Raw genomic sequence first — 15,000 nt, 5'->3', positions numbered from 1 at the left:
CAAAACAGCATTCTAAAACACGATGAAAAGGCACAAAAAGTGCTTTCTTAGCTTTAGTTAGCAGCTGCGCCTCCTTAAATGTTATATTCACTGAGTAGCGCAGCGAATAAAATTATAACACCAAATTCTTATATTCAATGCTGAAAATTGTACCAAATACAGTTATTTAAGTACGAATTTCCCTTTGAAAGGCAAAAGAATTTATTCTTGTCTATGGTACATGTACTTAATTACTACGTGCACTCATTGACCCAAACCTTCTGTACTCTTGGATTTCATGCTTGTAGACTCAGTGGTTAGGGCGATTCCCTTGAAATCTAGAGATCCTGGGTTGAAGACCTGTTCTGACCAATGACTGAAGTTGATCCTGTTAGTCCCTGGTTCAATTTCTGCACTGCACTTGTAAATAGCCAACTGGTTTGCCTCTGGCGAGCTGGGTTCTTAACAGTTGTTTTTCTTGTTTTGTCCTGTCATTTTGTTGATTGTATTTCACTGGCCCTGAAAAGCTCCAATGGGGAGTGGTCAGTTAAATATGTATTGTATTGTATCAGCAACCATGATTTAAAGCAAACATTTGCATATATTTCAATTCCTGCAGAAGTTGTCGTGGTTATCCACCTGCATGTGGCTGCTGTGACATCATCGGGAAAAAAGATATGATGTGCACCTTCCACCTCCCCCAGGGGTGCATTAAGATTTTAAGAATGAAGTTGTCATGTTGTTGCCATAGGATTGATATAAGAGTTAAAGTAAAAGTGGAGAAAATCGAGGCAGTATCAATGCAAGGCAGCTTGTACAGTATACCTGTTGCAGGTCCTTATAGTTTAGAATCACTGGCCTTTGATTCTGGGAGGAATAGACTACATGTTAGTTCACCATTTTAACCCTTTTCATCCTAAAACGGTCACATGCAGATTTTACTCTGTCTTACATCAAACACTTTAAATGGTCATTGGAGAAACTGTCAGGGGCGAAAGAGTTAAGAACTCATTAACCCACTGACACCCACCATTGGCTAGTAACTCCTCTGGCATTAGACAGAGTAACATGTGTTAAGTCTCACTCCCAGGGGTACCCTGGTGCCAGAGGTTTTTCTCTCTCAGAGCAACGGAATAGGTGAGAAAAAACCTCTAGTACAGGCCGTTGAGTTCTTTGAGAAGGCCGGGCCAATGGGATGCCATTTCATATTCCCAGAGTCAGATTTTGACCCTAGCAATTCGATTCGTTCCAGGAACTTATCAGTTCTAACGAGGAAATCGAGGCTTTGAAGGCAGAAAAGTTCAGTGGGTTCTAAAAAATGTCCGCCAAAATTCAACTTCGAAATTTGGCATCCAAATTTCAAATTTGAGTTTTTATTTTGATATTCGACATAGAAGTTTTATATGGGACATTGAATATTTGAACTTGACATTGAAGTAAATAAGACGAATGTACCATGGGAACCAAAGATGCTGATTGGTAGGTTATGTCACATATCAATATTATTATTATTTACTGAGTTTTTTCGATGTCTATCAAACGGGGCATGGAATTGAGGTTCTCAACCACCTATACCAGAGGTTTTTCTTGCCGCTTCACAACTCGCTATTCCATCGCTCTAAGAAAGAAAAACCTCTGGCATCCAGGGTATCCCAGGGGTCAATGGGTTAAGATGCAAAACTTGGAATTTCACAGTCAACAGTAAGTACTGTGATACATGGCAGTTGGAGATCATAGCAGCCTTTTGCAAGCCTGGATTATTGTTCAAGCTTACTGTACAACTGCTTAATCCTTCCTTACCGGAGAGTTTACAGATTTTATTCTGGTTAACGCCAAATTTTAAATGGGTTAAGTTGTTACTAAACTGTGATGATCTTCAAATCTCATGCATTTCAATTTTCACAGTTCATGCAACTATATGAACATTTCATGCATTCTGCATTATCAGAAGCTCGTGACCTTGAAGCGTTTAAACTTGGTTCACAGCTGGTGTTTTTTTAGTTAAAAAATTTCCTTATTTGGATGTAACGTAGCTCGACGTGCACTTTCTCACGCATGCATCTTATTTTTGTCCATCTTTGGGCATAAAATTGATGTCCTAGTTCCAAGGAAAAGAGTTGCAAGTTACATGCTCCAAGGTCATGTGGCTCTGATATTATTCAATAATTACTGCAGCAATTTGTTCATTCTTTTTACATGTTGATTTCCAGCCCTACTAAAAACTGACAACTTATACCAATATTCACCTCCTAGCAACTTCTGCGGGATTGTGCCAAAAAATATTGTAATCGTTGCAGGAATAAATGAGTTACAGTCATCTTTTTGGGCCATATTATCTCTGTCACCATGTTAGTATGTATGTTTGTACTACATATCCATTTCAGTATCGGTGGCTAGTGGCGGATATTTACCTTACTGCTTCACAGCTCGGTAAATATCCACAGTAGTAGTCACCTCCCGCTCCAGTGAATAGTCGTTAATTGTTTTGTTCTCAAATGTCAATTTATTGCTCCTATTTACTTTCATAGCTACTTTATGCTTTGAGTCTGGACTCTTGTTTGAAAGTTAATTTAATTCTGAAAACTATTTATAGGCAGAGCGCAAGACTGATGGAGCCCTTGCAGCAGCTAAAATTATTGAAGTGAAAGAGGAAAGTGAATTGGATGATTTTATGGTAGAAATAGACATTCTTAGTGAGTGCAAACACAGTCATGTTGTTGGAATGTATGAAGCATACTATCATGAAAATAAACTATGGGTAAGTTCTAAAGACAGTATTAATTAATAAAATGATTGGGTGAACACCGAATGTGATTTTTGGGCCCTCTTGGCATTAAACAAAATATGTATGAATAAATTTATTTCATTACCTTGTGTATTTCTTCCACTGTAAAGAAGCACTATTTTCATCATCACAGACATCCTTATCATAATTAAAATGGTCTCCTTGACAACAGAGATGTATGTTTTTGTCACCAACTAATTTTGCAAACATCAACTTTGTTCTGTATATTTTTAGAATGTTTTGAATAAGGAAGAGCACACTATAACTTATTATTATTGTGCATTCAGACAAACTACTCAATTTATTGCATTCCCTGAATTACAATGTATTTAAATTTCCCGCTTGAATCCAACTGTCATAGTTGACATAGTGCAAGCTAAAAAGTATTCTTGGTACATTAACATAACACCATATAAATTTGAATAATTTTTTGCAAAGAGGGAGGGGAAAGAGAATGATGAATAAGACTGCAAAGTAGTGGATCAGTCAAGCAGCTGGGTTGTCAGGTTTGCTTGTTTCTTGAAAACAAAGCACATGTCAGAGAAAAAATTACAAGCCAAAGTTCTTAGGTTCAATTCTAGGCAAAAATTAATGGTACACAATGACATTTCGACTGTGCTTTGGTCATCATCACGTAAGTATGATAAAAACAATGGGATGAAAATACGTAAAAAAAGTATGAAAGCTGTTGGAAAAGGGACGCATTAAAAAATAGAAACATGCAAAAACTCAGAGTTGTAAAAAGGCTGTTAAAAACAATAAAACATACACAGACTATTTAAAAACCTTAACACAAAATGAATCAGACTGTTCATTAATAAAAAACATTTCATTAAGGAGCCAGTGAAACTTGTTTGTGCATTTCTTAGCACACTAGAATTCTTGCTAAGGTCCTTTGGAGTTAAAAATGTTTATTGTGGAAGTGCTTGCCAATAGATGAGCATGAGCCTTTAGTAACCGCCAGTGCGTTGATGTAGGTACCTGAATCACACAGGTCACATTTAAAATTATTTGTAAACAATCAAGGCACTGTTGGTTCACCACTGGTGGCTTAAATTCTTGCAGTTTAAGATCTTGTTCAATTTTGTGACTTTCAAAAACAGGCTGAACGGTGGTGTGAATTTTCTGTCTCGGGTCTTTAACCCATTCACCCCTAAACCGGCCATACTTAGGGTGCGTTCGATTGACCCTATTCCGGAATAAGAATACGTCACTGGAGTGATTTAAAACGTCATGTCTGGTGTTTTGAAGCAACAAGGATAGTAAATCATATGTTTTAAATAGCATTTTAGGAGGTGTTTGACGATTTTAATGTGAATGGTCGTAAAAACGAAGGATTTCTAACCTCTATTCCATGTATTCCTATTCTGGACTACGGTCAATCGAATGCTCCCTTAGTACGGTATTTACTCTGTCTAACGCCACTTGTCAATGGGGAACCCCCAGGAGTCAATGGACTAAATGGAAGAACAATGCAAACAGGGTCTGATTCATTGGTGTCAGCCGGCGAAGAAGCAGGTTGATCAGATACTTGGACAGCAATAAAGCGAGTGATTGTTTAGTTAATAAGTTTGTCCGTGTATTTTAGTCAAGAAAACAATAGTTTAAGGTGATCACATTCTTGAGAGAATTAAGAACCAATTAGAAAAGCATGATCAAGCATTTCATGTATAGCCGTTAAAAGGCCGCATTTATATTGATCATCAACATGATACTTTTAGTGTTATCAGAGGCCAGTGTTTGTGGGTTTACATAAACCTTTGCCTCAATGTGTGATTCAATTCAGTCTGATTCAATCAGTGCTAAGATTTTTAAATTGTTCCTGCATGTTTGATTGTTTTTATGGCCTCCTTTTTTTACAACTCTGCGTTTTTGCGTGTTTCTATTGTTTTAATGCTCCCCTTTTTCCAAAAGCTGTCATACTTTTTACACATTTTCATCCCAAATTATTTCTTTATACCTAATAGATGTTAATATTTTATTCTCATACTCAGGGTTTTCAATAAGAGCCAGCTAGAGGCCGGCGGAATTTGCCGTCTATTGCCCATAAACTCGCAGCTTACTTCTCCTTGGAAGTTACCCCGAATTTTACAAATAACATGAGAAACATTCGTACAGAACGCAAACCTTGGATCCGGAAAGTTTTGCTCGTGAAAAACAAAAGAGAGGCCTGAATTCTGGGTAATTTTTTTGGCGGCAATAATTTTGTTTCCCTGTCCAAGATCAAGCACACAGTCACATTTTTGAGGCAGCGGTCCAGCAGTGTATAGTACTTAGTGTAAGCTGTCTGATTTGCTAACTACATTTGAAGCTTGACAAGACTACATTCGCAAAAATCTTTTCAGTCACGATAGATGAAATACATTGTACTCAGCTGTACAGAATGCAAAGGAGCCTTAAAGGAGGCTATATCGCAATATTTTAGCGTCTTTTCAAAACCCAAAGTACATGTTTGTCTTGCCATCAACTGATTTTCAAAAATTTCATGTACTCTCTTTGAACAAAAAAGCCAGAATTTAATTATATTAGTGTTGTGTTCAAATACTGTAATTCATGCTCCAGAATGCACGAAATGCATTCTAAGAAACCCAAATTTTAAAACTTTTCAGGGGGAGGATGCCCCCGGACCCCCCTACAAGCTTGTGCCTTTGCCCCTCGGAAAGTGTTGTCCATTCTCCGCCTACTCCTTGGGTTTTGCCGCCTACTAAAATTCTTATTGAAAACCCTGCATACTTACTTAATAATGACCCGAAGCACGGTCAAAAACATCATTTTTTTCAGTTAATTTTTACCGTAAAATGTTTTACGAAACCCTTACTGTCAATTCTAGGCCACTTGCAGAGTTTCAGTCTATTTTGAACAAAATCGAAAAACAGCTAAAAATTCAACATGGACCTGAGGCTCCTATGCCCTAATACCCTTCAATGTTTTGTTGGGCTATTAGCGCATAATGGCATAAATTACATTATAATTGAAAGGAAATTATAACAAAGTACCAGACAGTGTGTGTACCAGGCCCTTATTGTTAATCTTTTACCCTCAAATCATGGAGTTCCTTAACTATGACACCAGCAGGGGATTGCACCAGTTGCAGTCTGACATTTAGATAACATTCATATGCTAAACGATTTAAAGAGGTAATTTTTCAGGAATGACCTCTACGTGGAAAAAAAGGGAGGAAAACCTGTAGGTTGGATTTTGAAACAGAAATAATAAAGAGGTAAAAGACTATTGATGGCCATGATTATTTTTTTTCAGATGATGTTAGAATTTTGTTCTGGTGGAGCCTTAGATGATCTTATATTGGGTAGGTGTATCCAGTTTTCTTTTTTGATAACTGGTGAAAGTGAGAATGCATGAATATTGTAGTTCTCACCCACCAAATTTCATACAAGCACTGAGGTTTTGTTTAAATTCAGGGTTCAAAATAGCAGCCATCTGCCAGCTGTAGCTGTCACTTTGACCACGCTTGTCGGCAACTTTTCACTGACAGAAGAAATAGAAATGGCATACCTTGATTTGATTTGTTCTGATTTCATTTGATTTGTAGTCTCCCCATTTAGTAGTGCACCCAATCGTGCTTGGCTGAGTAAACTTGAGACTTAAATAAAGTGATTATTATTCTTATTATGATGATCATTATTATTACTGTTATAATTATGATCATTATCATCATCAGACAAAAGCAGCCAAGAAACGTTTTAAAATGTGGGTAAATATTAATGTAGGCAAGGTTAAACACAAGACAATGCTGGCCAGCAGTTCTTCGCAGTAATTTGTGTGCGGCAGCCCGGGGGGCTCAGGGGCCTTGGTAATTTCAGCGTTCCCTTCCTGTCAAGTATTTTGCGTGTGCAATCGATCATTTGCATTTTAATCCTGTTTCTAGCCATTCTTGTGCCCCACCCCTCCCCTCCCTTTGGAGGTAAGTACTTTGTCTCCAGATCTGGTTCCCCCCTTATCCACTGGAAGTAGTCTTTTAGTATGACGGTGCCTGGTGGTGGCTGCTCAGTCAGGGTTTTCATGGTTACCTACATGCATGCATGTGGCTCCCACCAATTTGTCGGCACCTTCCCCAACGCTCATCTATTGGTGATGAGTTTATTACACATAATAAATAATTGGAAAGAGTAGAAAAAGGTTTGGAAATTTGAAGTGGGCTAACGTTGATATGGAGAATTCTTGTTCACCGTGAATGACCATCTACTCTAGGCATTTAAAAATAATGATAAGTCTTGCTAGTCGTAGGTGCAAAGTGCAGCAATAAGGAAGCTTAACAAGGTCGAACCAAAAGCATGCTACGGTGTCTCCAGCAGCCGCTATACGGTTCATGTATGACCTTGGAGCACAGCGTACAGCCAGCTGGAATCAGCTGTATGCTGGTTTTTGCTGAGGGAGAAAAACCAGAGAACCCGAAGAAAAACCCTCGAAGCAGAGTCGACAAACAACACATACTCAACGCACTTATGGCATCAGGTCCTCGCCACTTTCTTTTTTCTTTATTTCATGTAATTTCTGCAATTGGTTCAATATTGCAAAATTTAAATTAAATGGAAATGTTTGCCTATTCCATTAATGCGTTCTGACAAAGATGAGGATCATTTTATATTTTGCTAGAGCTTGAGCGAGGTCTCACAGAAGATCAGATCAGAATAGCTTGTAAACAAATGTTTGAGGTAAGGTGATACCCTTGGAACTGAAGTTTCTAACCAGCATTTGTTATTTAATTGTAACTATTACAAAGTACGTGAATCTGATTGGATATCAACAGCCCTAATTTCAGCATTATATAATAGGACATTTTGTAATTAGATACCTTAATTGGACAGTAGTATGCGTCATCAAGTGCACGGTAGGTGTACTTGAATCATTTTTCTTTTTCCAGAGCTAACAAAAAAAAACCTAAGAAAAGTTGAGCAGATTAAGCTACAAAATTTTATCGCTGCCATCTTCTCATATTTGTAACTTTACAATTAATTGATAATAGGACTTTGTGTCGTACAATTCAGGGAGTAATTGTGCTCAAAATTTCAAATGTTTTGAAATTATTCAGTCAATCACTTCCTGAATTGTGTTCCACTCAGTCCTATTACCATTATTAATTATCATGGTGTGAAAATTTGTGATATCTGGAAAAATAACAAGTCAAGTAAAGAAATATTAGAATGCTTTCTAACAATTTCATTCTCTACTTTAAAAAGTTGAATTCAAATATTGTTATCATTGATCTTCAAACTGTTTTATTTGCATGTTCACCAGAGTGGTTTTCTTAGACTTGCTTGTCTTCTCTTTTTTCTCCTTGAGTTTTCCTAATACAAAGTTTTAATGGCTGAAAACATGGCTTTCAGCAATCTTAATCTGATTGATTACAATAATTATCTGGTATTACATTGTACAATGACGTTTTGTAGTAATAATGAGGTTCGCTTAACCTATTGTCGCAGAGGAGAGAGACTTTCAGGAGTCAATGGGTTAATTGGAGTGCTTGTGTTTTGTCTTTTAATACGCTTTCTTGTCTTTGGGGAATTGGTAATTTATTTGTTCATAATGTTCATTTATTTTTTATTTCCATTTTATGCATTGCTGTACTAAGTCATCTTTTACCTGTTTCAATTTATTATTTTCTCGGGAGAAAGACTGTGCTGACCAGGTGTGCATGCCCAAAGAGGAATTTGAACTCATGACCTCTTGATTTTGGGGCAGTCTGGATGCGCGTGTTCATTAGAACCAATAGATTCCGTGTTAGTTAGGAAAAAGCGACATCTATGTAACCATTTTATTGTGTGAATGGAAACAAGATTTTGTGTTTTCTATTACAGTGTCTTCACTTTCTCCACACCCACAAAGTAATACATAGAGATTTAAAAGCTGGAAACCTGTTGCTCACAGGTGATGGGAACATCAAGCTTGGTATGTCTTGATCGTAGTAATAATATATACATGTAGATTAATAGCCAAGCCTAAAAGCAGAGTTCCCGTTTCTAACCCCAGAAAGAAATATAGTTTACATGGGAATAATTATGCTTCTGCATAAAGTACAAAATCGTCATTAGTGTAAACTGTATACAGTTTACAGTGATCAAACACCTCTGAGCTGATAGCAGTAAACAGACAAGCCTTGCAAACAACAACCAACGATTTTAATCAACAACTTAAACTGATATTACGTGCACAGTAATCTCTTTCACAACATTTTCCGTTTGACTGATAATCTTTACACCCTCTCTCTTCAGTTTAGAACAACAGCAAAAATCTTACTAATTAAAAAGTCAAGCTAAAGAGTGGTAAATTTGCTTACACGAATGTAATTTTACAGTCAAACAAAGCAGCTCATGACTGGACATCCATATCACACAAGAAGCCTATAAATTTGATTGTTGAAATATGCCAGAATTTCTGTCAACATAGAATTGCGAACGTTTTGGGCCTTCTTTGTTTTTTTAGCAAATTTCACAAAATGTGTGAGGCAGCGAAGCCTGCATTAAGAAGGAAAACATTACGTGAAAGCCAATCGTTGCAAATTAGTGTTTTGTCTCTCGCTCTATTTCACTGCCATGTGATTTCCAGTTCCTGTCTGCAACTAATAATTTGATACAATCCTGTGATTTAAGTCTGTACTTTGCTGTAATGACCCTAATTAGGGTTGAGCAGGGATGAATTCTAATGAATTTGTTCACTACAATGGTGTTTCTTGGTTTTCAGCTGACTTTGGAGTTTCAGCAAAAAATAAGAAAACTGTTCAGAGAAGAACTACTTTCATTGGAACACCTTACTGGTAAGGAGAGGATTTTCAATTGGTGATCTATAAGTCCTAATAATAGTTGTTTTAGAATTCAGTTGACCTTCTTTTTTTATATCTAAAGCATTCCAATGTAAAGTCTTTAATATATCTCTTGTTGCTTAATTAAACAAGGGTAGCTCATTATTGACAGACTGACCTTCACCTCTCTCAAATACTGGTAATATTTTTTTTCATTGCTGATTTTTAAAAGTGGATTTTTCTTACTATGTATTTACATTTCAAGCAGCAATGGTCAGATCTATAGACTGATAACGAGTGACTTTGGTTGGGCATCTGGGCCCAGTTCTTCGAAAGCCGATTAACTTAATCCAGAATTAGCGTAAACTTTTGTTTCATGTTTTCAACTTTTTGGTAAAAGTTTCTTTTGCTTATATTTGTTTTTCATGATTGACTTCTTCTAATGCAAAGTTTTGCGGAACATCACACCTTGTATTAGACTGTTATTTTTACTTAATTCTATTCCTCTCAGAGAAATATTTCTTGATTTGTGTAGGACCTGTTTTTGTTTGATTCCATGGTTGATAAAAGTAGTATGTAAAGAGAAGACCCCTAACTAACAAGTTATGTTTATTGCTTTATTAGGATGGCTCCAGAGGTTATTGTGACAGAGACTTGTAAAGATGATCCTTATGACTTCAAGGTGATGTGTGCAGAGAGTGTACTCTTTTGAAACTGCACTGACAGTTGATTTCTATTACAGCTAATGTAAGATTAATGAAAATTGTTATACCTCCCAACTCAAAGAAGTTTTCTGATCAGAGGAGAATGTATCACGTGTCATGGGTTAAAAGTCACTAACTCCTTAGGGCAAACAAAACTCAGTAACTCCCCAGGGAAACAACGACTTGAACTTTTGACTCACACGTGATCAGGTCATGCACTTTTGAAACAGCGGAAAATTTGTAACATTTTGCAATAAAGTCGTAAGCTGACATCTGCGTATTGTTCTACGGTATTTTGATATGGGAGGTATAACCAAAACTCTTAATGACTGGCCCCTCGGGAAACAGTGAGTTTTGTTTCCCCCTCAACCCTCAATGTTACCCTCGGCTTCGCCTCAGGGAACATTGAGGGTCTTGAGGAAACAAAACTCACTGTTTCCCTTGGGGCCAGTCATTAAGTGCTTATTAATGACTGGTATAGGGCTTGCCAAAATAATTCATATTGTTAAAAGGGACTGGTTGTTTGTGGCGATGTTGGAAGGACAAATACCCGTACTTGGAGAAATCTTGATGTGACCCGAAAACCAGCCATAGGATGTTTACATTTTCCACACAAAAACAACCCCATTTTTTGGTGTATGCCAAGTGAACAGGATACTTTTTGACTGATTCACTCTGCTATTGGTAGCAGAATGAACAAAAGTATAATTCTGTTCATTCTGCAAACAGAATCAATCCCAAAAGAATGATGTTACGGAACACCTGTGTGCATTCGTGACTACATGAAGTACGGATAGAAATGAAAGTCCGATAGAAATGTGCCCAGAAAAATGCTTGCTTTTCGGAGGGAACATCTTTCCTAATGTTAAGTAAGGTATAAAAGCTGTGGATCCTTAAGGGAAGATTACTGATGCATGGAGACTTTTTGGCGTAGGTTGCGATAACTCTTTCAGTTTGACATTTTGGAAGACAGATGTCCAACCTTAAGGACAAATCCTCGTGTAAAAAACTTCATAAGTGTTGTGGCACGAATACATCAAGTGAGCTGATTAATTTTGACCTTAGCATCCCAAAGTGTTTCAGAATTAAAACCAAGACTATAAAATTATATAATTCAGTTTGTTGCTCTTAACCCTAAAAAAAAGAGAAATTATGTTAGATTTTTAGTGTTCTGCCAAAAAAGCATGATATTGACCCTTTAATAATGTATTCATCCCATTGTACTGTGATATGTCCTTAATTCCAGGCTGATATTTGGTCTGCTGGCATCACACTGATAGAACTTGCAGAGATGCAGCCTCCTTACCATGACATGCACCCCATGAGAGTGCTGTTCAAGATTCCCAAAGCTGATCCGCCACAACTGCAGTTCAAAAATAGATGGTACGTATTTTTGGCTGATTGAGTTCCCTCCGATATCGTTATTGACTGAATGATGTTTCCTGAAAGCAGATCGAGTGCTACAATCAGATCCCATTGTTCCTTTTATATGTCTTTTAAATCAATCAGAGAGTCATTATTAATAATAGCTCCATAGTAAGTGTCTAAATTAGTGTGCAAATTTATTTGTAGTGTACTTTTGCAACATTGATGACACATTCAGTAGAAATTCCATGGAAAAACAATAACAGAAGATCATACTGTAATCAATGTTTTTATTGCCTGTAGTAACTTGCACCTTACTAATGACTTACTGCTAATACAGGGCATAGAAATCAATGACCAAACTGACTTATTTAGACCTAAGAAATCAAAAAGTGCAATCGCTCATCACAGGCTCTATGGCCAATAACATCTTGGTTTGTGTGACAGGTGTCTGGTGACCTTTGCATGGCCTTAATACAAAGATGCTTTCAAGGTTTCTTCCAGCTTATGAATTTTTCCAAACTCCTACTAGAGTTTATACTTCATATTTCCAGGTCAAAGGACTTCCATGACTTTCTCTCTCGTTGTGTTGTGAAGTCTCCTGAAATGCGATCTTCAGCTGGTGATTTGCTTGAGGTAAAAGCGTCATTAAATGATTGCTTTAAGATTGGGTCGTCTTTCTTCTTTCACAAGAGATAGTGACAATCTTTGACAAAACTTGATTGAAAAATCCCTTTTGTTGACTTTAAACGGCTGTGATAAGGTCTTTTTGTCCAGTAAATCAACATGGTTGCTCTAAATATCTTTATTGTGAGGATTGTTTCTCCACCCCCAATCAACATTTTTGTTCTGGAAGAGTGCATACATGTCTGACATGGTTGTTTGCGGACAACCGTGTAAACCTTATCAAAACCATTTTGAAATAAATGACTCTGTATTTAAAGAATGGGAATTTTTCTGGTGTCTGTAAGAGAAACTGCTTAAATAATTATTGTCCAGATTAGTGCAAAGATCTTTTCTCCCTTTCGTCTATGCCCCGCACTTAAAATATACATTTATTTCAATCATCGAGTCCTTCATGGGAAGACATGAGCCCAACAAACTGACCTCCTCCCAACTGAGTTCGTGAACGTTTTCCATTTACCAAGAAATTCCGGAAATTCCGGTTGGGATGTAAATGGAACACACGTTTTTGGTTCGTTCCACTGGAAAATTTCCGGAATAAACGGAACTTCTGAAAAAGTAGTCCTGTTTTCCCTTTGGAAACCTTCCGATGGAAATGTGTGTTCCATTTACAACTTTTGAAAGGTCTTACCACTTCCAGGCTATTCACGGCCACATTTTTAAATTTTGGCGCGTAAAATCGCAATCACTGTGCGGCAAACGGACCTGAGTTAAATGGAACACGTTTTTCACCCGATGGAAATTTTTTGTACATGGAAAACGCCCCGTAGCTCAGTTGGTCGAGCATTGCACCGGCATTGCAAAGGTCACGGGTTCTAATCCCATGGAAGACGCCTGAATTTTTCAGACGTCTATGAGAGATAATTGCTTAAATTGTCGGGGTGAATGCGAGGATCAGTTCTTTTATTCATATTTACCATTTTTTTACAGCACCCATTTATAGCAAATGTCTCTGACAATAAACCCTTGAAAGAACTTTACAATGAAGCCAAGGCTGTTGTTATTGAGGAACTTGAGGACCTTCCAGAGGACAAAGAGGTGTAGTTGTTGATTCATCCATTACTTACATTCGTTTCCCAAAATGTCAGACGGAGATTGGTGCGAAGACAGCAGAATCGCTCATTTTTTATTAATTAAATTTTTTATTAGAGAAATGTATTGTAGTGTTCTCGTATTTAGCTTTTCATAGCAGAGCTCCGCGTGCCGAAGGCTCGCGCGCAAAGCACCATGTAATGGCTAAAATACGGTAACCCCAGGGAATTTTTCAACCTGAAAAAGAGTGACTGAGAGCAAAGAGAAAACGGGCGAAATATCAGTGACAAACAACGAGAGAGAGAGAGCAAGAAAGAACCCGAATAAAGAGCAGGGTTCGTACAGAGTCTTGAATTCTTGAAAAAGTCTGGAAATTTGCAAACCAGTTTTCCAGACGTGGAAAAAGTTTGGAAAATAAAGATGAAGTCTGGAAAAATGGTAAAAAGTCTGGATAATTTTTTGTTTTGAAAACTGAAACAAGTGCTTTATTGCTAAGTGAATTTTTTCAGGTAGTCAAATCTTATTTAAAGTTTCGTCTTTCGCGAAAACATTTAATCGCAGACCGAGAAGTCTCAGATCTCTCTTACGCCAGCACTGCATCTTGGTTACTGTATTTCACAGTGCATCATGGGACAAACTATGTACACTAAACTTGGGTCTGGAAAAAGAAATTTGCATTTTGGAAAAAGTCTGGAAAAAGTGTTTAATTTTGCAACCAAAAATCTGTGCGAACCCTGAAAGAGACAAAATTATCGAGACGAACAGCGGAGAAAGAGCGTGCACAAGGATGAGAACACAGGCTGAATAATGGTGACCAAAATTGAATAGTTATAAAAATATCTGAAAACAAAACATAAGTAATAATTAAAGAGCTCCGCTTTTAAGTATTGTCTAAATATATTTATCAGTGTTCTTTCGTCAGCATATCTGATTTACAATTTCCAACCCTCCGTTTCAATCACAAGTGGTTTAGCGCAATTTTCTGGTTTATTATCTGGAGTACTACCAAAGTTGCCAATTACGGTGTCAGTGCGTTGAAATGATAAGCAAAATTAGCTGTTAGTCGAAAGATGGTTTACCATTGAAATGTTCGATTCCAAACTTGGGGTCCCTCAAGCTAAAAAGTGTCCTATTTATAATATTTTGCTGTCAAAATGGTCCGCTACATGTACTATGGGGGATTAACAAAAGCGTGAAATTCTCGGGTAGGGTCGTACCTCTGCTTGAACACTATTTTTCATTGGCTTTAGTAGTGTCGTACTTACTATTGTTTTCTGTGGTAGATCCATTGTTATCTTTGTTCGTTCTTTTGTTGTTTTGGCCAATCCTGAAGCCCGTTCAATAAGGTTTGAAATTCAGGTTGTCCCAAGTTATTTGCATTATGTCTTCGCACATGCGCAGATTCTTCTTTTCAGTAGATAGGTCAATTCGGACAAAGTCCCCTTTGATTTGATGAATACCCAATTGATTATCATTTATAACTTCGTTTTTAGGAGAAGGGCGAGGAGAAGAACGAGTTGAAGACATCAGTATCAACGGGTTCTCTGAATGAGAGTGCAGAGTGGAACAAAGAGATCGAGAAAGAAGAAGAAGAAGGAGAGAAGGAGATCGAGGAAAATAAAGACAAAGAGAAAGATGTCGAGAATGATGAAGTAATTAGCAACAAAGACGAGGAATCTAAAGAAATGAAGGAA

General features: G+C 37.3%; 1 protein-coding gene across 1 annotated transcript in view; it reads left to right on the top strand.

Moving 5' to 3' along the window:
- Positions 1–15,000, top strand: part of LOC138007252 (serine/threonine-protein kinase 10-like) — a 44,553-nt gene that overhangs the window by 5,295 nt on the left and 24,258 nt on the right. The window contains exons 2-11 of the mRNA XM_068854054.1: positions 2,573–2,737; positions 6,023–6,071; positions 7,379–7,437; positions 8,581–8,671; positions 9,464–9,536; positions 10,146–10,203; positions 11,472–11,608; positions 12,145–12,226; positions 13,205–13,312; positions 14,800–15,000. The exon at positions 14,800–15,000 is cut by the window's right edge and continues 1,044 nt beyond it. Coding sequence (XP_068710155.1) covers positions 2,573–2,737; positions 6,023–6,071; positions 7,379–7,437; positions 8,581–8,671; positions 9,464–9,536; positions 10,146–10,203; positions 11,472–11,608; positions 12,145–12,226; positions 13,205–13,312; positions 14,800–15,000 — 1,023 coding nt within the window. The remainder of the gene's footprint in view (positions 1–2,572; positions 2,738–6,022; positions 6,072–7,378; positions 7,438–8,580; positions 8,672–9,463; positions 9,537–10,145; positions 10,204–11,471; positions 11,609–12,144; positions 12,227–13,204; positions 13,313–14,799) is intronic.

Source organism: Montipora foliosa, chromosome 6 (assembly GCF_036669935.1).
Source record: "Montipora foliosa isolate CH-2021 chromosome 6, ASM3666993v2, whole genome shotgun sequence".
Lineage (NCBI taxonomy): Eukaryota > Metazoa > Cnidaria > Anthozoa > Scleractinia > Acroporidae > Montipora > Montipora foliosa.
This window is presented reverse-complemented; position numbering and strand designations above follow the sequence as displayed.